A 26,426-nucleotide genomic window follows, 5' to 3' on the forward strand; every position below is an offset into this window, starting at 1 on the left:
AGACACAACTGAGTGACTTTCACTTTCATTGCCAATATTCGTTTTTAGAAATTGTACCAGTGTTCATTCTCATCAATGGTAGATGGTTTATCTATTTTTCCAAGATTATAGCAGCAGGGTTGTCAAACTGTTTCTGCCACATTGATAAATTTAAATCTCGTTTCTCTCATCGTGTGGTAAGATTGAATGTATATTTAAAGCCACTTCTATTTCTTTCTTTGTGAACTGTGTTTATATCCTTTGCTCATTGTTCTATTGCATTCTTGATCTTTTTAGTGTGAGTTTCTATGAGCCCTTTTTATTTTGAGTGAATTAACCTTTCATTTTGAATAAAGTAACCATTTTATGTGTTGGAAATAGTTCTCTTCCCAGTTTGTCATTTGGCTTTTGACTTGCTTATAATAGTGTTTGCTGTGCAGAAGTATTTTAACTTTATGCAGACAGTGTTTTCTATTTCTTTTCTGAATACTAGGTGTTTCTACTCCTAAATTGTTTTTTAAGTTAAATAAAAATTGTTATTTATCTCTTCATTTGACATGATTTTGTAGTCCACACTGTCATGTATGAAATTAACTAATATTGATTCAATTCAGTTCAGTTCAGTTGCTCAGTCATGTCCGACTCTTTGCGACCCCATGGACTACAGCACACCAGGCCTCCCTGTCCATCACCAACACCCGGGGTTTACTCAAACTCGTGTCAATTGAGTCGGTGATGCCATCCAACCATCTCATCCTCTGTCATCCCCTTCTCCTCCTGCCTTCAATCTTTCCCAGCATCAGGGTCTTTTCAAATGAGTCAGCTCTTCGCATCAGCTGGCCAAAATATTGGGGTTTCAGCTTCAGCCATCAGTCCTTCTAATCAATATTCAAGAATGACTTCCTTAGGATGGACTGGATGGATCTCCTTGCAGTCCAAGGGACTCTCAAGAGTCTTCTCCAGCACCACAGTTCAAAAGCATCAATTCTTCAGCACTCAGCTTTATAGTCCAACTCTCACATCCATACATGACTACTGGAAAAACCATAGCCTTGACTTAGACGGACCTTTGTTGGCAAAGTAATGTCTCTGCTTTTTAATATGCTGTCTAGGTTGTTCATAGCTTTTCTTCCAAGGAGCACAGATGTCTTTTAATTTCATGGCTGCAGTCACCATCTGCAGTGATTTTGGAGCCCAAAAAATAGTCTATCACTGTTTCCACTGTTTCCCCGTCTATTTGCCATGAAGTGATGGGACCAGATGCCATGATCTTAGTTTTCTGAATGTTGAGTTTTAAGCCAGCTTTTTCACTCTCCTCCTTCACTTTCATCAAGAGGTTCTTTAGTTCTTTTTCACCTTCTGCCATAAAGGTGGTGTCATCTGTATATCTGAGGTTATTGATATTTCTCCTGGCAATCTTGATTCCAGCTTGTGCTTCCTCCAGCCCAGCGTTTCTTATGATGTACTCCACATATAATTGAAATAAGCAGGGTGACAATGTATAACCTTGACATATACCTTTCCCTATTTGGAACCAGTCTGTTGTTCCATGTCCAGTTCTAACTGTTTCTTCCTGACCTGCATACAGATTTCTCAAGAGGCAGGTCAAGTGGTCTGGTATTCCCATCTCTTTCAGAATTTTCCATAGTTTGTTGTGATCCACACAGTCAAAGGCTTTGGCATAGTCAATAAAGCAGAAATAGATGTTTTTCTGGAACTCTCTTGCTTTTTCTATAATCCAGCGGATGTTGGCAATTTGATCTTCTCTGGTTCCTAATACTGATCAGGCCACACTTACTGTAATTTATGTTTATCCATAAAATTCTGAATCTTCTCATTTTTATTGCTATGAGGATTCTTCATTTTTGGATGATTAGGAAATAATTATTTGCAATGTATCATAGCTTTTAAATCAGCCTACAAGAAGCAGTAAATTATATGACACTGGATTAACTGCTCATTTTTCACTTTATCTTAACTGTTACACCCCCTGCCTTATTGCTTTTTGCAAAACACCATAATTTCTTTGTCTCCTTTGTCTTCTTTGTCTCTTTTTGCAAAACACCATTTCTTTGTCTCCTTATAAGGCAAAGTGTCACTTGAAAACTTCTATGAAAAGTTTTAACAAAATGTAGATGTTGGCTTACACTTTTATGTATGCACAGTTTGCAAATTCAAATAGCTTTGTCAGCTAACAATTTAATCTATTTTACATTTATGCAATTGGTTCTTATTTTGAAATGACTTTGAGCTTCCTAATTTTATCTGTTTACTTTTACTAAAAGTGGACATTTTGTGAGATTTCAGATAGGGGTGATGAGAGCACCATATCTGAGTTATCCATACCTGTGTGATTAGCAGATGAAATGCTGATGATTTTGTGATCTTGGAAAGGAAGCTCCTTTCTGGGAGAAGAGTTAGCATTTTCTACGTCAGAAGGTTTCACTGGTGAATGGAGGGCAGGTTGTGTCCGTGTAAACATTTCAGTTGCATATCTAGTGTTATTTGTTATAAATACGTTTGAAAGTTTTATCAATTGTGGTAACTGTGATTTATGAAATGAAAGACTTACTGGTGAGATTAATAAGACACATCTTCAAATTTATAAAAGCTTTTAGTCCAGAATTCTTTAGAAGGAAGATAGACCTCCACATGCAAGATGTTACTGTGAATATTCCTTGAAATTTCAATTTATCTAATAAGTGGGAAAGTATAACTAAGAACCAATAATGAATATATTTTATAAATAATAGGGAAATTTTATAGAGCCCTGAATAATAAGCTTTAGAATGATAATATTTAGAGGAGAAATGTATGTTAATTTTTTCTGCCTGCCAATTGATAAGTTGTTTAAAAGTTCTTGGACTTTTCATCTTTAATACTAAGAAGAGGAGGAGTTTTAATTAATAAATATTTGTTATTTTATAAACAATTTATTATTATTAAAATAATTATAATAATAAAATGTGTTCATTCTGTTTCCTAGTGATGTTTTTGAGAATTCTAATCTATGTGCTAAGAAAGGCATATTATATTATAATATTGAGAATCAATAGATCAAAGTGTTACACATTAATAAAGATGTATTTTATTGTAAAACTCTAACTTCCTTTTATGGTGTATGGTTAAAAAGATATTTACATATATTGATTATCTGGTTTAGTTTAAATTATTTTACATTCTTTTTTTTTCTTCAATGATTTCTCCTTCCTTTCAAGCAGCTGGCTTTAAAATATGAAACTCTTGATATTTGGCACATTGGCACTGATAATTCTCTTTGTAACCTGTAAAAATTATGATTAAAAGCTTTCTGGATTAAAGCTATTTAATATTGAACACATTATTTTTTCCTCAACGACTTCTGAAATTTCATTCTGTGCACAAAAGCTTTAGATCTATATATTTTCACTGAACGGTAAAAAGTATACTCTTGGGGTTTGACATTTCCACTTAAATGTTCCTTGTCCTTCCTTTGAATCTCAACATTTTGATATTAAATTGCATGGCTATGAGATTAGTAATAGCTAGATTATAGAGGCAATTCTCATTTGATTTGTTTCATATGGAGTTCAAGTTTGCTGATCTGAAGATAGCACAACACAAAACCACATATATACTTTTATGGCTTTTTTCTCCTTTACAGAGTAACTGTAATATGTACATAAATATATAAGATATTTGTTAGTGATAAATGTTAAAGAAATGTGTAATCAGTTTATTCATATTTTTGTTTCATATGGTAATCATATAGTATTACTCACTTCAAATCAATTTTCGTGACTAAAGTAAAACAGTATTATTTTTATAACAACTCTATTAATTCTCAAAATTTTTAAACCTTGGAAAAATTATGAAAGAAAAATTCAATTCCATGCATATTAGCAGTTTTGTTACATTTTTTTAATTAAATTTTTTTTAAACTTCATATGGCTACAACATAATTTTACTCTAGGAAAATGAATGGTAAAATGCTACTTTTTGTTAACACTGAGAAAGGCTTTCACATTTTATAATGTTTGGAAATATCCTGTGATTCAATCATGAAATATGTGATATCTTATTTAGAAATGTGGACTAAATTATATTTAATTTATTAGATTTAATTTATAAAGAGCTTGTAGGCATAATGATTTATTTTAAAAGTAACTTACAGGTAGATCTGCGGGCTTGTATAAATGAATCAAATATTCTCCATTTTTTCCCCTTTAGGCAGAGCTCACAGTTTGGAGATGAAAAAACATTCAGTGATTCATCATTGCTGGAAAACCTCCAAAATAATCATGTAAGAAATGTAGTACCATTATCTTTTCATTAATAGATGAAAACTAATGAGTGTTTCTCTGAATTACCTTCCATGCTTACATATTCCATTTTTTACTTTCATGGTCATTTTTAATAATTATAAAAATCTGTTGTCTCTAAATTATTTTTGCTTGGCCAACACGAATCTGTAATTTTTAGAAATTTACTTTTAACACTGTCATTTATTGATACTCTGGCTTTTTAAAAATATTACATAATTTAGAGCTCTATTTATATGAAACATCTCATTGTTAACAATTTCAAAATATCTATGGAAATTAATTACACGCTCAAAATTATAGGCCAGTGCTAAATCTATACAACAAGAACTTGAGACATCTGCCACCCAATGTGAGTATTCCACTTATGAAGTCACTGATACTTACTAAAATTCCATCTGATCAAATGAGTAGATCTCTGAAGTTTAAGGGCTTCCCAAATGGCACTAGTGGTAAAGAATCTGCCTGCCGCTGCAGGAGACATAAGAGTCTCGGGTTCGATCCCTGGGTCGGAGGAGAAAATGACAGCACTCTCGGTATTCTTGCCGGGACGATTCCATGGGCAGAGGAGCCTGAGGCCTGCAACTCCACGGGGCTGCAACTGAGCACGCCTAGGTTTTCATCCCCAACTTTGCTCACAGTCACTTCAGGCTCCGTGCATCAAAACTTGAACTCCTGCTCATCAGCCAGAGCCAGTCCCTTCCTGGCACTGGTGGACTTGGCGCCTCTGCCCCTGGGCAGGGCCCTGGCAGTGCATTCATGTGGATATTTTTGCTCTCAACAGAACGTGAGCTTCAAGATCCACAAAATCTAGACCTAGACCCAGCTCATCCTTCTTGTGTTCTCAGGTTCAGTATCTTACACAATCAACTGCCTCATAACTCGGTCTAGGAACTTAGGGTTGCTTTGCTTCCTCTGTCCTCTCCATCTCCAGATCTGTGATGAATCACTAAGCCCTTGTCAGTGCAGCTTTCTGTGTGTGTGAGTGTGTGTGCGCGCGCGCGTGTGTGTGCATGCACGCATGGTGGCATAGTTGTGGCCAACTCTTTGTGACCCCATGGACTGTAGCCTGTCTGGCTCCTCTGTCCATGGGGTTCCCCAGGCAAGAACACTGCAGTGGGTTACCATTTCCTCCTCCAGGGGATCTTCCCCATCCAGGATCAAACCAGCATCTCCTGCGCCTCCTGAATTGACAGGCAGATTCTTTGCCACTGCACCACTAGGAAGCCCATGACTTTCTAGAGCATGTCCTAAAGGTCTTGTTCACCTCATTCTCACTTTCTCTGCCCCAGTCAAGACAGCCAGCATCCCCCAGGTAAATTGCCGCAACAGCCTCCTAGCCATTCTCCTGGTTTCCGTTTTCACCCTTCCCATCCTTGTTGCACATGGCAGCTAGAATGAGGCCAGCGGAAGTCAAGTCCCAGCACAAGCCGTGTTGAAAACCACTCTCTGGCTTCCCCCTCAACTTACAAAGTTGCGTGATCCAGCCTCTGCCTGAGTCACCAGCCTCACTTGGACCCACCCTCCCTTTCTTTCTCCTCAGGCTATCCTGGCTTTCTTTTATCTTCTCATACATGCCTCATTCTTTCCTGCTTTAGGATCTTTTCAGTCATGTGTTTTTCCTGCTTGATGGAAAACTCTGTGCTCAGTCCTTCATGAGGCTGAAACTTCATCAGCTTAAAGATCACATTGTCTTGAGAACAACCACAAACTGACCCCAATCATATTATATGATTTTCACACACTTTATCCTTTGTAACCCTCTTCACAGTATAAATAAATGATGTGAAATTTGCTCAGTCGTGTCCAACTTTTGGCAGCACCCCATGGACTAGACAGTGCGTGGGATTCTCCAGGCCAGAATACTGGGGTGGGTAGCTGTTCCCTTCTCCAGGGGATCTTCCCAGCCCAGGGGTCGAACCCAGGTCTCCACATTGCAGACAGGTTCTCTACCAGCTGAGCCACCAGGGGAACCCATAAATAAATGATACTTGTGTAGTGTGTGTCTGTGTTCTGTTTCCCTCACACGTCACAGCATCATGAAGCAGGGGCCTTGTCTGATTTGTCTGCTGTTCTAGCCGGAACACAGTTTTGTTTTGTTTTTTTCAAATAATGTTTTGATGTACCTTTCTAGTCATTTTAGTTTTTTGATCCAAGAGCATGGAGGAATTTTTTTCCTTTATTAATTCAAGTGATACTCTTCTTTATCAGGAACCAGAAAAGGAGATGTTTAATTTCAAAAATCTGGTTGCTATTCTCCTATAAACTCAAAAACTCCTTGCAGAAAGGATCCTGTCTTCCTCAGGCCATGACTACACAGGACATGCTCAGTCAATCCTTTTTTATTTAGTAGAACACTTGTCAGGTTATGGTTGTTGTTTTTGGAAAGAGAGACCAAAGCATCGTAGAGGAATCCTCTGCCATCATCACCGCGACCCAAAGTAGTGGGACCACAGTGAGATTAGATGCTTCAGACTTAGATCTGATCAGGAATTAGAACCAGGTAAATGAATATTTTAGAATTCCTCTCTTGTCCTCTTAAGACAGGATTCAGCCATATCTGCCTTTTTCACTGTGCTGTTTCTATTTAACAAGACAAAGTGGCCTTAAATAAACGTTTAGAAAAGGAATGAAGACGTTGCAAAGCTGAAGGATTTTAGTAAAAAATATTTTTTCTTCATAGTGTTGATTTCTTGGCTTTCACCCTCAACATTTAACAGTTGTGCTCAATAAATATACATGAAGTAATCCTACTATCATTGTGTCATAATGGTGAAATGAAAGGGCCTAAATTACGTGTTTATTTCTTACAGCCCACTGCACCAATAATATGTGAATTTCTCACAATGATGGCGGTATGTCACACAGCAGTACCGGAGCGGGAAGGTGATAAGATTATTTACCAGGCAGCATCTCCAGGTACAAATGAAGCAATTGTGATGTATTTCTTGGCTGAAAATTGTTCTGAAATATGAGACTGTTCAGAAAAATTTAATTTGAAGAAGTAAAACAACCAAGTTACTTTTGTTTCAGATTAAATATGTTATTTACTAGTTAGAAATGTTGGCTTTCAAAATTATACATATATGTACATATTTTAAAATCCGTAACTGTGTAATATTTTTTATATAACATGTTACATGGAAATTTGAATAGCAAAATTCATACAAGTTAAAAAACATGGTACTCTATGTGCATAGTACGTTTTCCCTTCTTTATAAATAATTAAGAAAAAAACTGTTGGTCATAAACTGTTTTTTCACATAAGCAGGCAGGAAAAGGAAGATCTGTTTGCCTGAATAGTGTTGATTTTAGAATACCAACTTTTCTTCTTTGGAAATGATAATCAAGGAGTTCGCTGTGTATTTACTTGGATGAGAAGAGCTTTACACTTAGAAAGGAGATTCCACACTTAGACTTATTTTCAGTGTAAAATTGAGTAAATAGCCAATTTGATGACTAAGATTTCAGGAAAGAAGGAACACACTTTAGGGAACTTTTTTATAAGCTTCCCTTAAAAAGAAAACAACTTTATTTTGCATTGGAGTATGATCAGTGAACAATGTTGTGATAGTTGGAGGTGGCCAGCAGGACTCAGCCGTGCATACACACATATCCACTCTCCCCCACTCTCCGCCCATCCAGGCTGCCACGTAAGGTTGAGCAGAGTTCTGTGTGCTATGCAGCAGGTCCTGTTGGTTATCATTTTTAACATAGCGGTGTGTACAAACCAGTCTCAACCTTCCTAACTATCCCCTCCCCCTGCGTTTTAAAAATCAGCACCTGCGACCTCATACAATATACCAGATTCCTAAAAACCATGACAGACACTCTTTATTGTTAAGATAGACACTATATGGGTGTTTATCTCACACCCTTCCCTCAAAAACAAAAATGTTTTGATGTAACATGGTGATGAGAGTAAATAATATGCAATACAATGAAACACCAATTCATTTATATCCTTTTAAATTGACCCCTCAATATTCGCCATGTTATTAATAGTTTTCCTACATTCAGCATTTTAGGAGGAAAAGGATAAAACTTAAGAAGGCAGTTTTGTGCCACTCGTTTTTTTCCAGTTTAATTAAGAAATAATTGATATACATCACTGTATCCCTAGTACTTATTTATGTTATAATGGAAATGTGTACCTTTTGATCACCTTTCTCCACTTCCCCTTCACCAACCTCCCACCTCTGATAACCACATCTGATCTCTTTTTATAAGAGTTTGAGGGGGGTGGGTTTCTCTTCTCTTTTTTCTTTAGATTCCACATAATAAGTGAGATCATACACTGCTTTTCTTTGTCTGACTTATCTCTCTTAGCATGATACCTTCATGGTCTATCCCTGTTGTTGCTATTATGGGATTTCCTCATTTGTACACATCATTTAAGAAAAGTTTTGTAGAGAATATGCTGGACCAAGAGGTCCTTTGAAGTTATCCTTTTTAGGTCTGTTTGGCTAACAGTGAGACTTAGCCCTCAAGAATATGCCTCTGGGATCTATACATGTCTCAGATTCTGAAGATCATTCTACTCAAACCCTGGGTATTATTGTATGATTTAAAAAGAAATGCATTTCAATAACAGGAGTCAGAATAAAAAGAACTTTAATTCATTTTAAAGTTAAGCAGACTATTATACCGCAGTCTTACTCTCATATTTGGGATAATTTTTTTCACCATGTATTTGCTTCCTTCTGTTTGCCTGAAACAGATGAGGGAGCCTTGGTCAGAGCAGCCAAGCAGCTGAATTTTGTTTTCACTGGAAGAACGCCTGACTCAGTGATTATAGATTCAGTAAGTTATTTAATTCTCCTTTTTATCAAAGCAATGCACGTGCAAGCTTCAAAGATAAAATAATACCAGAAAGCTCATAGTAAAACAGCTTCCCGACTCTTGTTCTCCTCTCCAGAAGCGTTGACTTTTCTATTCTTTTAGCTGTTTCTTCAGACGTTTATGCATCCTTTTTTAATATGTGATGAATGAAATATATTTCAATTCTTCAATTTTAGAGATATCTACTGACATTCTATTCACTTATATTAAATGAGGGATGATTTCTCTTGACTCACCATCCCTTTTCAGTAGTAGTCTAATTATATTACAGTGCTTGGTTAAACAAGTATTTGGACCCAGATGTTATATGGGCAAAAGATTGGAACAGACATTTCACAAAAGAAGATATACAAATGGCCAGTGAGCATGTGAAAACACATCGTTAATCATCAGGGAAATGCAAATTAAAGTCTCAATGAGATACTACGACATGCCCAGCAAGAAAAGTAACATTTAAAACATTATGGCAGCACCTGATGTTAATGAAGCTGCAGAGCAAGGGGTCACCTCTGTGTTGCTAGTAGATGTGTGAGATGGTACAGCCCCTTTGGAAAACCTTTTAGAGCTTTCCAGTACAGGCAAGCATGTTCCTGACGCAGCAGATGTAGTTACACTTGCCCGGAAGAAGTAAAAGCATGTGTCTGCAGAGGGGTGGTTCATGGTATGTTCATAGCAACTGTATTCAGATAGCCAAAAGCTGGAAACAAACCAAATGTCCATCGCTCGGAGAATGGATCCACACATTGTGATGCACAGTGGAATAGCTGAGCAACGCAGAAAGAGTAAAATGATCGATTCATTACCAGCATTGATAAGTCTCAGGAACAGGCTGAGAAAAAAGAAAAAATAAAGCCAGACACAGAGCGCTGCATACTCTACATTTATATCGAGGTTGAGATCAGGAAAAAGTGACTTATGGTCTTAGAATTCAGAGCAGCAGTTGCCCCACCTCAGGGGGGAGGTTGGGAAAGGGGGCAAAGGAATTTATAGGACAGTGGAAATGTTCTCTGTCTTGATTAGAGCGGTGGTTACACCGAGGAAACCTTTATCAAACTATACAATTTTCGTTGAACTACATATTCAAGATCTGTGTACACTGTTGTATATAAATGGTATCTCATTAAGCATTTTTATTTAGTGTTTATGCTGTATTGATATTCCTAGCAAAACATTGTTTTATTCAGTATTTATTTTCTTTGTTTTTAATTTTGTGTTTTCAGATACAAAATTATCTCCTGAAAATAATTTTTTTCTTTAATTCTTAAAATAAATCTCTTATGTTTTTTCCAAGTGCAACATTTTCTTCCTACCTATTACTAATTGTTCTAATTGTTTCATAACTTCTTGGTGCACTTTTATCAGTACAATTACACCAGATCATCTGGCCAGTGGGCAGTTGCGGTCTTTGCCTTGAGACCCTCCTCCTGAAGCGCCGTGCCCCGACCCCGCCTCTGTTCTTACTCTGGGCCAGTTTTGTTCAGAGGTCAGCTTCTGTGGCACCTGAAATTCCTTTTGATTGTCTCCTGTTTGGGGCTTGCTATTTCCTGTAAGTCAGAACTTCTTTCTCAGAGCCTGACATTGATAGAACGCGTTTTCTGTCCGTTTCATCCTGTTGAGAAGGTGTTCTGGAAGCAGAAGTCACGGCAGTGACCACCCTCACTGAGCCCGCTCCGGACTCAGGCCTCCAAGCTGCCGTGGTGGGTAACTCAGACTCACTCAGGGTTCTCGAGAGGAAGCGCTTCCCCGTCTCCCTGGGGGCTTTCCCCAACTCCCTCCTGTGTTAGATCGTCTGTTTCCTGAATCCCTTGTCTTCCTTGTTCTTGGCCTACGCTGGAGAATGTTCTTTATTGGCTTCTTTAGAAAAGGCACATGGAAGTTACTTCTTTTTTAGTCCTTTTAAGTGTAAACATTTTTATCTGACCTTTATACTTAATGTGTGGTCCTGCTGAATAGAGAATTCTAGGGTGGCAATCAGCGTCCTGAGGAATTTTTATTGCCTGGCTTCCTGCATGCCTAACTGAGAAGTCAGAAGCCACTGTGACTCTCGTTTTTGTGACTTGCCCACTGCCTCCCTCAAGAAGTTTGCGAGATCTTCTTTATCTGAGTTCTGAAACTTCACATGTACCATAGTGAGACCATTTTAACTCACTGTACTGAACACTGAGTGGACGCTTGTCCATTTGGAAATTGACATCCTTCCATTCTGCAAGTTTTTCTTGGATGAGTCTGTTCATTTTTCTTCCTCTTTTTTTTGCTGCTCTCTAGAATTCCTGAGCTCATCTTTTAACTTTTCTGTCCTGCTTTTCTTGTTTTTGCCTTCTTGTTCTACTTTTTGGAAGTTTTCCTCTCTTTTGTCTTCTTAGACTTCAATTGATTTTGTTTCTGGTATTACATTTTTTAGCTTCCAGAAGCTTTTATTGTTTTCTCAATATTTCTTTTTTTAAGAGTATCCTGTTTCTCCCTCTTAGATGTTGTACTTATGTTACTTCTCTGAGAGGAATAATGGTACTTTTTTTTTCTTTTTTATGTTTTCTTCTTTAAAAAAATTGCAAACAGTTTAAATAAGCATATTTTACTGGAACATAAAATGGTCTTAAACTGTCATTACAGTTGTTTTGATTATTGCACTGGGGGAAGCATACTTCACCAAAAATTAAACATCAACTTTCACATATTCTTTTCTGGAGTTTCTCATTCTCTACTTAGGAGAAAAAGAAGAGCATTTAATTACTGCACCACCTGCATATGGGATGCATTAATAGGCTATGCAAGATCTTTGATGAGAACTACAATATTCAGAGAAATAAGGCCAGTCTCCCCCTGTGCCCCCAAAGAGCAGCGCAAGCCGTGAATCTTAATCGCAGAAGCATGACCATTGTTACAGGCAGCTTTTTGTCTCAGACATTTTCTTTGTTTTTTTCATGGGTCCCATAAACAAGCATATACTGATGGATCTCACCGTATTTCCAAGGGTGTAAAACACTGCAGAAGGTTTTATGCCATCAGGAGTCCACAGTCATCCAGTTCCCATGAGACAACAGAAAATGCCCCACAGAAAGCATAGGACAAACCCCGTCATCCTGGTGTGGGAATGGAGGGAAGAGGCTGGTGGGCAGGTCCCGGCCCATTAGGAAGCCCAGGCCTACGCCAGTGTTTTCTTTTTGAATTCTCTTTCTTCCAAATTGCTCTTATCTGTTTGTTTTGGGTATCTGTGATCCATGATAATAGCTGTCCTTGGATATCTGTTAATCTTTGGTTTTCTCTTGGTTAAGAGTAAAGAATTTGCAAGCTGATACGGCAGTTCTGAGTATAAGAAGGTATTTGTCCACATTGGGCTTCACTGTGGGGTGGTCTGGTGGGATTCGTTTGGGAAATCACAGTTGTCTATGCCTTTAGGGCTCAACCTGGGCTTACAGATTCCCGAGAGAACAGTCTTCCACCCTTCTGCCAGGAAAGATGTGGCTGCCAGAATGTAGGGGGCCAAGTGGGTTGTGGGTATTGGGGCCTCGCCTTTAGTACAAATGCAATAACAATACACATATCTTCATGTGTGCCGACTTCTCGACAAAAGAAACTTGAACAGCAGAGCCTCTGGTCTTCTGCCAGGAGGCAGGAAGAGCCAGTGCCCAGAGCAGCAGCTCCTTCCCTGGTCCTCCCGTGTAGGGCGCTCCTTCACCTTCCAGTTCTAGAACTACCTGTTATTCCTCTTCCCTAGGCCTTTTAGGGATTGTTCAATCCAGGTCAGGCTGGTTCTCACCTTTTCCCCCATAACCACTGTGTATACAATAGCATTTGCTACTCCTTGCATCTGCTAACTAAGCATATCTCACTTATCTGTTTTCTAGCTTCCAAATTTTTAATGCCATTGTCTCTTTTCATATTTTCCCGCCATTGTAAGTTTCTTTCTTTTTAATTTTGGTGGGGTTTTTTTGTAGTTTTGGTGGGGCTTTGATAAGGACGAAAAGTAATTGCATTTGTTCAATCTTCCATCTTAACCTGAAAGGTTAGTAAGTTCAATTAAGAAAGGACAATTTGTGTTGACATTTTTCACATTAAAACTTCATGACTGGAGTTTATTTCCAAGAAGCCAAAGCTACTTCTTACTGTATGTAACCATATTTTCCTTTTCTTCATAGCTCGGGCAGGAAGAAAGATACGAGTTGCTCAATGTCTTGGAGTTCACCAGGTAAAACATCTGCTCTGTGGTTTGTGTGCATGTCATACATTTCCCTCCTTTTAAACTTTTTCCCTTTTAAGTAAGAAGAAAGTGTGCTTTATTTTATTTAAATAAATTTATTTAGGCCAAATATTAAAATTTTCAATGCAATTTTTAATTGTCATTTGTAAGAAAATCATAAACTGTTCTCTTCAGAGTCTTGTAAGGCATGTCTTCTGGAGGCAGTGTAATAATATTTCTGAACATAACAATCCGTATCACAACTGTAGGGTGCATGCTTGGGTAGTGATCTGAAAACATTATACTTAGGGACACCAAGATTTATGCAGAATTAAAATGAATCAGAGTCAGGAACTTGCCGTTCTAATTGTGTGCTCATTATAACATCTAGTTGTCATAGGGATTTCAGAAACTCATATTCATCTGTCTGTTAGGTATAAAAATAGTTTCCACATAGTAGGAATAGACAGAAGGGATTGGTCCACAGCAGATAAACATGTAGTGTTCATGGCCAAATGAATAGGGATTTCTTGTTGGAAGCTTCCATCCAGGTGATTGCAAAACTCCTGCGTCTGGAGTAACTAGGGCATACTGGAGACTTGAGGAATGGAGAGACCGTAAGAGAATGCGCACAGTCCTGTGAGGAGGTGGGAGCAGGGTTGTTAGAGAAATGTGGGTGATGAGGCAATGTGGCGCGCTCTGTGACGCTGGGACCAAGCATTTACTAACCTGTGACAGGACGGCTTCTCCCCAGCAGCGTCCGCTTACGCTGCTGGACCCCGGAAGGCATTCCTGTTCACCCGGGATTGGGGAGTTCCGCCAGGAGAAGAAAGGAGCAAGGAAGCTGGTGAACCAGGGACCACGCCTTCAAAGCTGGATTAAGAGAAACTCGAATCAGGAAGGGCTGGGGTAGAATACAGAGACGTTGTTCCAAAGCTGGCCAAATTCAGTGTGGTCAGAAAGCACAGGAATGATCAGAGACTCTAATGCAGCAGAAATAATAGATGGAGAAAGAGAGGAGTAAATAGTAGAAGAGAGTTCTAAAGGCAGCTACACTATATCTAACCTCTGTAGTGGATTCATCTCAGTTTTTTAGCTGCAGAACGCTATAAGGTAACATGAATAGACTCTGACACTAAAGAGGTCTTTTTTACCCCTTTTTCTGGAGAGAATGCTTATGCATACTTGATTCCAAGTGAGGCTTATCCTGTGCAATGCCATTCCTGCTTATTCTGTTCATTGTTAATTTGTAGTCTCTTTGCTAATCCATTGAAAGATGTGTATGTTTGACTAAGAACTTTTATCAGTCTGTATCGCCAACACAATGTTAAGCCATTTGTGCTCATTAACTAGAGTTTGTAATATGAATTAGGTTTTTTACGTGATGCCAGTGGTTTGCTAGTAATTAAAAAATGATAGTTGTGAAGGCTTAAGTAAGTTTTTAAAGTGCTAGTATATGCCTTTTCATTGGGTGTATACTTAAAATTGATTATCATTTCTCTTTTTAATAATTATCATAAAAGGTTCTGGCTTAAATATTTTTTAAATCTGAAAACATTGAACCAGAACTCTCCTCTCTCTGCCCTGGTGGGTATTAACTCGAAGGTTTCTTGGGAGCTATTTTGTAAATTATTCCTTTAGGGCAGCAGATGGTACCCGCATATCTTTAAAAACATAATGTGACTTTCAAAGGCACTCAGCTATACACTCAGACAATGGTTTGTGTATGTGGAGGGATCAGCCTCATAATTTAGTTAAATTTATTTTTTCAGTGTGAGCATTAAAATATGTGAGACATGACAGACATATAGATGCATCTTCTCACTATGATGACACATTATGGAAAACCTTTCTTTCAGCGCTAGAAAGAGAATGTCAGTGATTGTTCGCACTCCATCCGGGAAGTTACGACTTTACTGCAAAGGAGCCGTAAGTTTGTATTTTTGTCTTTTATGATTTTGATTTATGATGGTTTATAATGTATATGTTAAACATTCTGCTATGGAAATGTAACACAGATGTTTAGCCTGAAGTTGCTGACATCCACTTTTGGAGGTGTTTTATAGTACTAGTGTTCAGACTCTTCTGGTGAAATTTGGAATTCCTTCTGGGTAAATCTGGTGCTTTGAAAAAGTTTGGCCTAGGCTATTGATAATTCAGTTTTTCAGGTTTGTATATTATAAATGTGTTAGAAGACAATTAAATACAGAAGATATTTTAAAATTAAATTAGAAATGTCTCAACCTACACCAATTTGAATCTGATTTTTTAAAGGCCACAGAAATGGGGGGAAATGGATTACAGTTATTGCTGTAATTTCTTCATGTGGTGATTACCGTTTGTATTGTATTTGCATTGTTTTAATTATAACAGCATTTCTAACTATTGGTTGCCTTTGGTATTTGGCAGGTTATATTGACAGGACAGTAATTTGTCATTCTAACTGAAATTTCCCTAGTTAAAATATGTTTATGCTCATGGAAAAATAAGAAATCTATTCAAGAATAATTTTATTCTTGAAATTAGTTAATATTTCCCTTCAGATTTATCCTTTCCAGGTACATAGTTATATGCTTGGAGTAATCAGGTAACTTATGAACTTGGAACTTTCCAATTTCAAATATAATCAGCAGTCTTGCTTTCTCACATGGAACTTGAAAGATGGACTTGTTAAGAAGCCCAAGCTTAGTATTTAAATTCCTGTTGAGAATGTTTTTTTCAATGCCTTGGTTTTAATGCATTAGGACATAATTCTTTAATGCCTTGGTTTTAAAAGATTGGGAGAGAATACTTTCATGACATCTCGTGAATTTAGTTTTAGAGTTTCTTTGGTTGTTGAACAAGCACATAAACAAATGTAGAGTGAGCTCGCTCCAGGTGAAATTATTTGGATAAACTGTTCTGATAGAGGATGTTAGAGATCACCATGATAAAAAATTACAGTTATGTTTAATCAAAAAGAAATCTGAGGGAGGGGAGAATGGGTTACATGTAAGATAAACTAGAAATCATAAATAAACTTAGGGAAAAGCATCAAACAATGAAATAAGCTCTAGCAGCCTGTCCATGAGTTCACAAAGAGTCAGACTTGGCTGGGAGATAACACACTGCAGTTTATGCAGAAGGCCACATCCGCCCGCTGCTTTCCTTGTACTGAAGAGAAGGTAGAGAATTCCCCCAGTCTGACCATCGATTTCCACTAGAATGCTTAATTACCTGGAGAGTTTAGTCTCCCCAGCCTTCCTTATTACTCATCACTTTTGTTTTTATGATTTTAATTTTTTAGTATTTTCTTAGTGTTAGAATGGCCTGTTTTAATTTCACTGAAAATTTCACTAACCTCTGGGAAAAAAAATAGAGTTTGTAAGTTACACAGAACTCTCATTCTCAGAAAGGACCCATGAGGGGAAATTATCATTTCCTTTTGCTTTGCCCGCTTCCCATTTCACCACTGAGAAATGAAAAGAAATTCATAATTGGAGCCTGGAATATTGCATCTGTTCTGAGGTCACTAAGTTCTGTTTCTCTCAACGGTTCTAAATCATACCTCACTAGCCTGCTTCCAACTCAGCCCTGAGACTGGAGACCCCAAAATGGGTAATACCACTGAGAAAGTAATTGCAGGTAAATGATTTATTTTTTCCTGGTCTAATAAAACCATGAAGGCCAAATACTAAAATTCTTAAAACATTAAACCCAAGCTAAAGAATAACTAAAGGAACAATAGGCAATTTATAAAGGGGCGAACAATAGAGGCATGCAGTGACGCCTCAAGTTAAAGCTGAAAGGGCCTTTAAAGATAATCCAGTAATTTAATTTTACAGACTAAGTCAATTGAATCTTGAAGCTAAAGTGACACAGTCAGAAATATTCAGCTGTAAGGCAGTGCTCAGGTTGTCCAGTGTCCTCCCTGCCATAGCCACCAGCTTGCTCCATGCATTTAGCATGTGTTTCTCAGTCTGTTCTTTTGTGGGCGCCAACCCCATATAGATGCCCTAAGTCCTGAAAGGTTCCGTAGTGAAGTCTGGGCATCTGTCAGCCCGCTCCCTTGGAACCACTGTGTGCATTGGCATTTTAGAGGCTCTGAGGCCCTGCAGCAGGACACGCTCTGTAGCTTTGTCCTGTCTGACATTTCCCATGCTGTCTGAGTTCTGGACCATTCTTCCTCATAGCATGGATGAATGCTGAAGCCGTCCGCAAAATCTTTGGGGGGCAGTGAGGGGAGATCTAACAGCACATGACAGGTAAGTGAAGTATTGATAGCATATGAGATTTTGAATGTTGGAATAACTGGATTTATTCAGGAAGGAAAAGATGAAAATATAGGACTAGACCATCTTTCTTTGTGTCATAGGAAAGCAGTATTATTAAGGAAAAATATTTTGTGCTTCAACGCTGATGCTAAATTGATTTTTTAAATACTCATTCGCTGCTAATAATGTTGCCAACATCAACTTTATTCAACTCAGAATGCTTAGTTTAAGTGTATCATACCTTCTGTTTGTTTTCCAGGACACTGTAATTTATGACCGACTGGCAGAAACTTCAAAATACAAAGAAATTACCCTAAAACATTTGGAGCAGTTTGCTACAGAAGGTGAGTGTAATACAACAGTAAACCTAACTAAAATAAAGTGAAATCATATATTTGCTACTATCTTATAGGATTATTCTTATTATTTTACTTGGAGATTCCTAAAGTAAGATACCAATAAATGTTGACCATTCAGATCTTACTATATGCTATTCCCAGCCATTATTTTTATTTTGCTCTCCTGTATTTATTAACATTTTGAAAGACTTTGTCCACATATTTAAGGGGATGTAGAGCTTATAAATCTGTTTGCTTTTTAGAATGGATACCATTTACAGTTTAAATACTTTACATCTCAAGCAATGTAGAAGGACAGAAACAAGAGTTAAGAACTGGATAGTCTAATCTGAGTAAGAAAGAGGCGAAGAAATAAATAAACCTCTATAACTACTGAAACAATTGTTCAATTTAGTGTTAACGCAGGCCTTTTTGTAAACCCCTGCCTCACCCAGGCTCTGTGAGGCCTGAGGATCGCGGTAAACACACGTGGTCCTGGCGCTCTGTACCGAAACGTAGTCTAGGGAGACGATCTAGATGAGACGAAAGGCAGTGAGAGCCGTTAAGCCTCAGGGTCAGTTACAGGGATTTGTAGGCTCTTATCTCTACACTTGACAGAGGTCACCGGTACTGTATCCGCATCTCCCATCTAAGTTTTCACTCTGCTCTGCTTCTGCCGGAACTGTGGCTGGTGGCGCCAAGCCTGACCTCTGAGCCAAACCTCTTCCTCTTAATGCAAGCAGCAAAATGATAGGAATATTATTAAAAGCACTAGGCTTTGAAGAGCAGGGACATATGGAACCTTCTACCATCTCTCCTCCAAAAATGGAAGCGCATGGAGACACACACATCTGTTGATTCATGAGAATTCACATTCTGAATCTGTTGATTCAGATTCCATGAGGCGCAACTTCCGAGGGGATGGCGTATACAACACAGCCTAGCTCATACTGCAGGTTCCTTTATTGAGGAAGGAGCAGGTTGGAGGAGCATCTTCCTTCTCTCTAGTTCTGATGTTAAGGATATTCTAGCTCCGAGACCAGTTCCAGAGAAGGCAATGGCACCCCACTCCAGTACTCTCACCTGGAAAATCCCATGGACGGGGGAGCCTGGTGGGCTGTGGTCCATGGGGTCGCTAAGAGTCGGACACGACTGAGAGAGTTCACTTTCACTTTTCACTTTCATGCATTGGAGAGGGAAATGGCAACCCACTCCAGTGTTCTTGCCTGGAGAATCCCAGGGATGGGGGAGCCTGGTGGGCTGCCGTCTATGGGGTCGCACAGAGTCGGACACGACTGAGTGACTTTCGCTTTGACTTTCAAGTCTCCAGCGAAGTGTCCAGAAGAGAAAAACATGTCCCTAATGTGGCCCAAAGAGCTAAGTTCTGTTTGCAGCAGCGTGGCGGCGACCATGTACTCCTTCTTGGGACGTGGCGTCTTCCGGACGTTTTGTGTCCCGTGTTCTTTGCTTCTTTTTCCGGTGTGCTCCCGGCTGTATTTGATTTGACTTGACATCGATAACACCTAATTATTCTGAGAGCTAAACGACCTTGAGTGAGAACATTGTCTTCTTGGTAACCTAGTTAACGGCTTTTATCCTGGCTGGCAAATCTTCTGCTTCTTTGTCTTTCCAGTCTGTAGACTTTTTTCTGGCTCAGGGTCACCTCCACATGTGTTAGAAAATGGGCAGACTCTGAGTACGGAAGTAGGTCACTTCAGACATCAGCTGTGATTTTTTCCCAGCTGTTTCTGGTGGGTATTCTTTTTTTGTCGCTGTCCCTCAATTTTTTAGACTCCTTATACTACAAATCCACTGTAAGAAATACAGTTAGAGGAGGGTGGCTCTCCCAGTACACCCCGGTGGGGTCCCTCATTCCTTCCTTCATAAGCATCTGTGGAGCCGTTGTTAGCGGGCCGGCCACTGTGCTCAGCCCTGGAGTCACAGGTGTGAAGAACTCCAGAAGCTCCAAGCGCATGTAGGAGATCAGAGAAGAAACACAAAACATTGTCCTTCACACCACAGAAGTGTTGGAGTCTGGGTGAGAGGAGAAGGCTTCAAAGAGATGATTTTCAGAACTGAGTCTTAAAGTAGATGCAAGGCAGTTGGTGGAGGGGAATGGGAGAGGGTGGAATGGAGGGGGAAAAAAAAGACCAATCTGTGCAAAGATCCTACGATGGGAAGTGGACGGCAGAGAAGGAGGTTAAAGGCAATTGATGTGTGGTGACTGAGCCAGAGTTTGGGGTTTGAACTTCATCCTGCAGAATGATTAAAAGACTTCAGGCAAAGGAATAACCTTATCAGATAAGGATTTTAGAAAAGTTACTCGAGGCATGAAGCATGGATTGAAAGAGCTGGGGAATTAAAAGCCAGGTGATGGTGGTAAAGGCCAGAGGCCTGTTAATATACAGTTGACGCGAAGGTTCCATCAAACTTGAGTCAGACTTCAGCATGCTGAATCGATGTTTTTGAAAAGAGATTTTGTTCAAAACAAATGGAAGTGTCAGATTTCTGAACAAAATCTTATCTGATGTTGCGGGGGGCATCCTCCCTTTTTCCAGGGTTAAGAACCTTGTGCTTTGCCGTGGCTGAGATTTCAGAGAGCGACTTTCAGGAGTGGCGAGCCGTCTATCAGCGTGCATCCACATCTGTGCAGAACAGGCTGCTGAAACTCGAAGAGAGCTACGAGTTAATCGAAAAGGTACAGCTCTTCTGCTTGGGAGGAAAGTTTGATTTCCAGAAAACTCCAGTCTTGTTTCGAGGGGCCAATAAAATAAAAATTAAAATGTCTTGACACACCACTGTTGAATCTCCTCTGGTCTAAGCACTAACAACTCAGTCTTTTCCAAAAATTCTCTGGACTTCCCTGGTATAGATTTTGGCTCTTTTCACAGTTTTGGATCAAATTGAGGCTGATCTGGTCTAGCAAGCTCCTTGTCAACGTCTTCCGTTGCGTCTTGATCGCACGCCCTCTCTCCACACACAAACATGCATGAAAGCTGCATCCAAGTGTGTATAGATGCAATGGGCTTCACTGGGGGCTCAGATGGTAAAGAATCTGCCTGCAACGCAGGACACCCAGGTTTGATCCCTGGGTCGGGAAGATCCCCTGGAGAAGGACATGGCAGCCCACTCCGGTACTCTTGCCTGGAGAATCCCCATGGAGAGAGGAGCCGGCGGGCTACAGTCCATGAGGTTGCAAAGACTGAACAACTGAGCACATAATGTATAATACAAAATAATGCAATAAATGCACAGCTGTGTCACTCCATAAGCAGTAATAAAGAATGTGCAAGTGAACAATCCGGTGCTTATACCTGGCCTGTCATTGTTCACTTAGCTACATCCATCATTTGTACCACAACTATAAATATCCTTGCTTTACTGATAAAGAAACCAAGGCTATTCAGCCAAAAAGTGATGGATACACCATGATTGATGCTTCATAAACAGCAAGAAATCTTGCTTCCTGAATTCAGAAGAGCAAACATTTTTATGTTGTACTGACTGTGTGCCAGGTGCTATTTGGAGCACTTGAATCTTTAACCTACTTAATTAAAAACCTACTTAATCTTCATAGCATCCCTTTGAGGTGTAGGTAGTGTTAATTATCACAACTGTGTAAATGGAGAAATCAAGGCACCAGAGAGGTTGAGTCATTTGGAGGACATTCCTCGGCACACAAGAACGTAAGTCAGAATTCCTGCTCTGGCTCAAGTCCAGGCTCTCAGGCACTCAAGTGTCTTCATTCCAGCCTTTAAGTTCCCATGAAATAACGCTGCTTGCGTAATTCCTTCACGCATGCTCCTGTTCTGAGGCAGAGACTCAGGCTTTGCCTGTTGGCCACAGTTGATTCCGCCTTCCGGTGAGTCGTGGCTGGCGTGTTTTTTTTCTTTCTCTGCCAGTGTGCTTCCTGGCACGTCCTGAGTGGCAGCCAGTGCGGTGGGCGCGTCCCTGGACTCGACCCCACGCCCTCTGTGCCCTGTGACCCCAGGCCCGCTACGCCCGGCCTGGAGTGGCGTTCTCTGCCGTGCAGTCCGCTGTGACTCTGGGTACGGCCTCCTGTCTCCTCAGGAGGCTGAGACCCCCTCAGAAGCTAGGTTGCTTCGCGTCCCTCCCTTATATTTCAACTCATTCTCTATCTTCCTTATTTCTCAGAAGACTTGTGACAGACTGTGTGAAACCTTCCCAGTTGATAAACCCCACTTCCACCACCAATTTTAGATGTGTGCCCTCACCAGGAGACTTGTGATCCATCGCTTACTGAATTCCTCTCTTTCTTTTCTAGTATTGTATATATACTTAACGTCTTTGGAATATCAGGTAGTGAAATAAAATAGTATTTTATTTATGAGACCATGACCATAATCTTTTTCGTTGCCTCCAAAGTCACGTATTATTTAGAAGCACTAATGGATTGTTGATTTTTAATCTTGGGCTTTTCTTGCTCTTTGAGGGGGTTTCCCTGGCGGCTCAGACAGCAGAGAGTCTGCCTGCAATGCAGGAAGCTGGGGTTCGATCCCTGGGTTGGGAAGATTCCTGGGAGAAGGGAATGACAACCCACTCCACTATTCTTGCCAGGAGAATTCTATGGACGCAGAAGCCTGGCTGGCTGCGTACCATCCATTAGGTCGCACGACTGACTGACTCATGCACACATAATCTTTTGAGAAATTAAAAAAGATTACTCTGCTTGGAGATGATTCTTTTCCTCCTGTCTCCTTTCCTAACAGCCTGAATATAATGTAGTCTTTTCTCACGTGGCAATGATAGAATTAATATATAACAACTAACAATAAATATGTTTTAAGTGGATTCTAACCCTTAAATTTTGTTTCTACTTGAAACGCTCTGGAGCAAATTCTGGAGTTGAATGTTTAATGTGACAAATGTTTTTACTGAGAATGTCCTAGAGTTTATAGATTCAATTTTATAGGTTTAACAGTTGTGTGTGTGTTTAATATCTGTTATTAAATTTTGACTTCCCTCTTTTAACTAAAACAGATATTCAACCTTTCTTCCAGCAGATGGTGATCGTGAGTCACATTGAAATTTAAGCTGCCTAGGGAAATCCATTACATATATTTACATATTTTTAGTTTACAGAGAACAGAAGTCTCTCTTATGACTACCTCTTACCTAAAATAAATGAAAAAGAGAATTTATAGCTAATTCCTTTTTTTCTTTGTGATAAGTCATGCTCTCTTAATTTTTATTGAAAAATCAGAAAGATTGGTTCACCCAGTTTGTTCCGAATAAGGACTGATTTTCACATCCCTGAAACCATAGTTTCTTTCAGTGATTAACTTAATTAACTTTCATCAGGTGATTGATAAATGCTAGATCTCAGGGACGCCCAACCAAATAAGGAACACTCCGAGTGTCGTGGTCTGAACTAATTCCTCCAGGAAGTCCAGGAGTGACCCACAAGCTTTAAGGAAGGTGGTAGTTTTTGAAATCAGCCTCAAAAGATTATTCTACCCACTGAAGAAGAGCAGGAGTCTTTTAGGAGAAAATGAACAGGAACAGAATGCAGAGGGGTCCCTGCAACGAAAAGCTTTTCTGAAAAGATGATTTGCCCAACCCCGCTCACCTGGGGACTGCAGGTAGTCGGGGTGCTAGCGTGTCTCCCCTTTGAGCATCCATTGGTTATTAGAATCAGTGATGGGCGGTATCCAGGGGGCGCCGTTGGGGGCCGCCACACGTGGCAGGCGCCACCGCATCAGAGCGGATTCTGCTGCTGTCACTGTTCATTTAGCTGGTCGGGGTCCTAAAGGTGAACGTGGGCACTGCTCAGTTGCGTCCGAATGTTTGTGACCCCGGGGACTGTGGCCCACCAGGCTCCTCTGTCCTTGGAATGCTCCAGGCAAGAATACTGGGGTGGGTAGCCAGTTCCTTCTCCAGGGGATCTTCCAGACCCAGGGATCGAACCTGGGTCTCCTGCATCGCTGGTTGATTCTTTACCTTCTGAGCCACCAGGGAAGCCCTAGTTTCATCCATTTTCATCCTTAGCTACTTTAAATGAGACCTGTTTATTATGTAATCCATTTTTCTTGTGATTAGGATCTATTTTTTATATTGACCATAATATTGGACTTTAGCATGTAAGCTAGTGACTTTCGAATTATTTTCATGTCTCTTTTTTAAAGAGTAGAACCTCTTTCCCAAAGTAAATATTGCCTGAATATACTTACATATTTTTAATACATAGAATATATAAAAGCAGAACTGTGCTGGTTAACAAGTGGAGGAATGGGGAGAAGCCCCTCACTGGCTCTCCCCTGACACCCCCACCTTGCCCTCATCATGGTCCATGAGGGGCTTTTCAGGACTTTGGGGCTCTGTGGAGCACCGTTTGGAAGCCAGATTATATTCCTCTTGTCTGTGAAATCTTTTTAGGAAACATGCTTCTCAAAATTGCTATAGATACTTTCCCTCACTTTCCAACAAAGATCAGGACATCCTGTGGTCATACACAAGACGTTGCTGGACATATTTGAAATAGTGATGACTATTCCAAATGGTATTATGGTGTTATATTAAAGACATTCAAAATACAAAAGATTTGTAGAGCTCTTCCTGGAAACAAGAATGTATATTGATGTTACAAAATAAGTGACAATTTTATAATATGTTTAAGGTTGTACTTTTACGCCCTTCTCTCTATGTTATCCCTCCAGTGTTTGTTCAAACAAGCAATTCAGTTTTCAAAATTTTAGTTAAAGCCTTTTTTCCTTGGGGGCTGTGACTCCTAGCATAATCTGAAAAAATATATCCAAATAGGCCAAGAACCTCCCAGGAGATAATGCCATCTGTCCTGTGGCACAATGCTTTGTGACATTTCTACCCAGCGCATGTGAGCTCTTAGAAGGAAGGTCCCCCTTTACCTCCAGGGTACAGTGAAGGAGGGAGAATGTGGGAGCCTGGACAGGAGGCTCTGGATGGACTTTTCCCTGGTGACGGTCATAGTTAGGGATTTAGGACTTTTCATCCATCTGGACAATGTCATCAGCGTGTCTGCTACACAGTTGTATAGTTTGGATTCCAGCATTTTCATTCAGATGTTAGACTTTTCAGGATTAAAAAGAGATCATTTCTAATGCTATGAGTTGTTTCAAGATGTTCCTGAAACATTTTTTTCTATTACTAAATAAAGGTCAAGAAGGTGACATTTATTACCGGGAAACCCAAGACGTTCAGGAACAAGAAGGCTCACATAGTTAAAGTGCAGAAGGGATTATGAGAATCACATCAGATACTTGAGGTGTCTTGACCCAGTTTGAGGATAATTGTAGCATCACTTGGGTTTTGTGGACAGGAAACACCTCTTCGTCTCTGTTTATCACCACTTGAGAAAATTTACAGTTGTTTCATTTTTCAGACAACACACTTGACCTGCTTTACCTTCTTTAGTCTCTTTCTTTTGAAGGGCAGTGTATTTGGATTTATAATTTAGATTATGAAACCGTTTATAGTGTTGGTCTGTGTCTTTAAATATTAGATTACTTTTTAAGTTAAGAATTTATTGTATTTGGTCAGGGAGAGATTGCAAATAAACAACAGGATAATTATCAAGCCTTATACTTCTTTAGCAGTGGTTTCTCTGAACTGTCTCACCTTCTTCTTTGATCTGCTACTTCACATTTATTTCTAAGGCAAAATTTATTTGCCTCATACTTGTAATGTGATGATGAGTTCCTTTGAAAACTAGTAGTAAAGAGGGGTCTGATGTTGCTTATGGGGAATATCTTATAATTAAACCATTGTTTGAAACATGAAGGTATTCCTTCATGGTAAATAGAGTTTTTGAAAAATTTTTTATATTTGTTTGCTTCAATAGGAAAATGCAATTATATCTTTTGCATTACATGAATTACCTTGTAGTCACATGAGATGCTTACAAAAGCAACTTATTTATCTTGAGCACTGCAGAAAATAGTGAGATGTATTATATAATACATGTCTAGATTGGGCAGTGATCAAAACAGTATTTCCCTGATGATGACATTGTTCTTGTTTTCTTCTCATATTTTGAGGCATAAATGGCAAAATATACTTCTTGGAAAATGAAAATTTATGCTATGCTTCTGCCAAATTTTTTTTAAATTAATTATGGATCAGAGAGGCTCATTTTTGAACTTAATAGTAATCAGGAAGCTACAGTTTTGGCAGTGTTTAGCTCCCCTTTGAATCAAGCTATGTTGTGTCTTATATGTACAAATTTTATAATTCACAGTTAATATCTATCCTCCACTAGATTGAAGCTTCATGAGAGCAGGATCGTTTTATCTGATTTGTCTCTGTGGCTCCAAGAACTGCCTGTCTGGCTGGTATTAATCACTGAATAAATATTTGATGAATAAATGAATGAGTCAATTAAATAATTAATTCAAAGGCTAAATTCACTTAGTGTAACGAAAGCCTGCCTTCTGTTACCCACATAGTGCCTGCGTTCTGCACGTGGAATATGTTGATTTCAATGTGTTGTCACTAAGGATGTGACTTTAAGAATGTGTTAGAAAAGACAGATGAGGATTTT

General features: G+C 39.3%; 1 protein-coding gene across 1 annotated transcript in view; it reads left to right on the forward strand.

Moving 5' to 3' along the window:
- The window catches only part of ATP8A1 (ATPase phospholipid transporting 8A1), a 240,371-nt gene that overhangs the window by 95,053 nt on the left and 118,892 nt on the right, over positions 1-26,426 (forward strand). Inside the window, exons 16-22 of the mRNA XM_070451955.1 lie at positions 4,189-4,261; positions 7,094-7,199; positions 9,001-9,083; positions 13,259-13,308; positions 15,159-15,228; positions 17,812-17,896; positions 20,449-20,588. Of these exons, the coding sequence (XP_070308056.1) occupies positions 4,189-4,261; positions 7,094-7,199; positions 9,001-9,083; positions 13,259-13,308; positions 15,159-15,228; positions 17,812-17,896; positions 20,449-20,588 (607 nt within the window). The remainder of the gene's footprint in view (positions 1-4,188; positions 4,262-7,093; positions 7,200-9,000; positions 9,084-13,258; positions 13,309-15,158; positions 15,229-17,811; positions 17,897-20,448; positions 20,589-26,426) is intronic.

Source organism: Odocoileus virginianus, chromosome 21 (genome assembly GCF_023699985.2).
Source record: "Odocoileus virginianus isolate 20LAN1187 ecotype Illinois chromosome 21, Ovbor_1.2, whole genome shotgun sequence".
In the NCBI taxonomy this organism is placed as follows: Eukaryota; Metazoa; Chordata; class Mammalia; order Artiodactyla; family Cervidae; genus Odocoileus; species Odocoileus virginianus.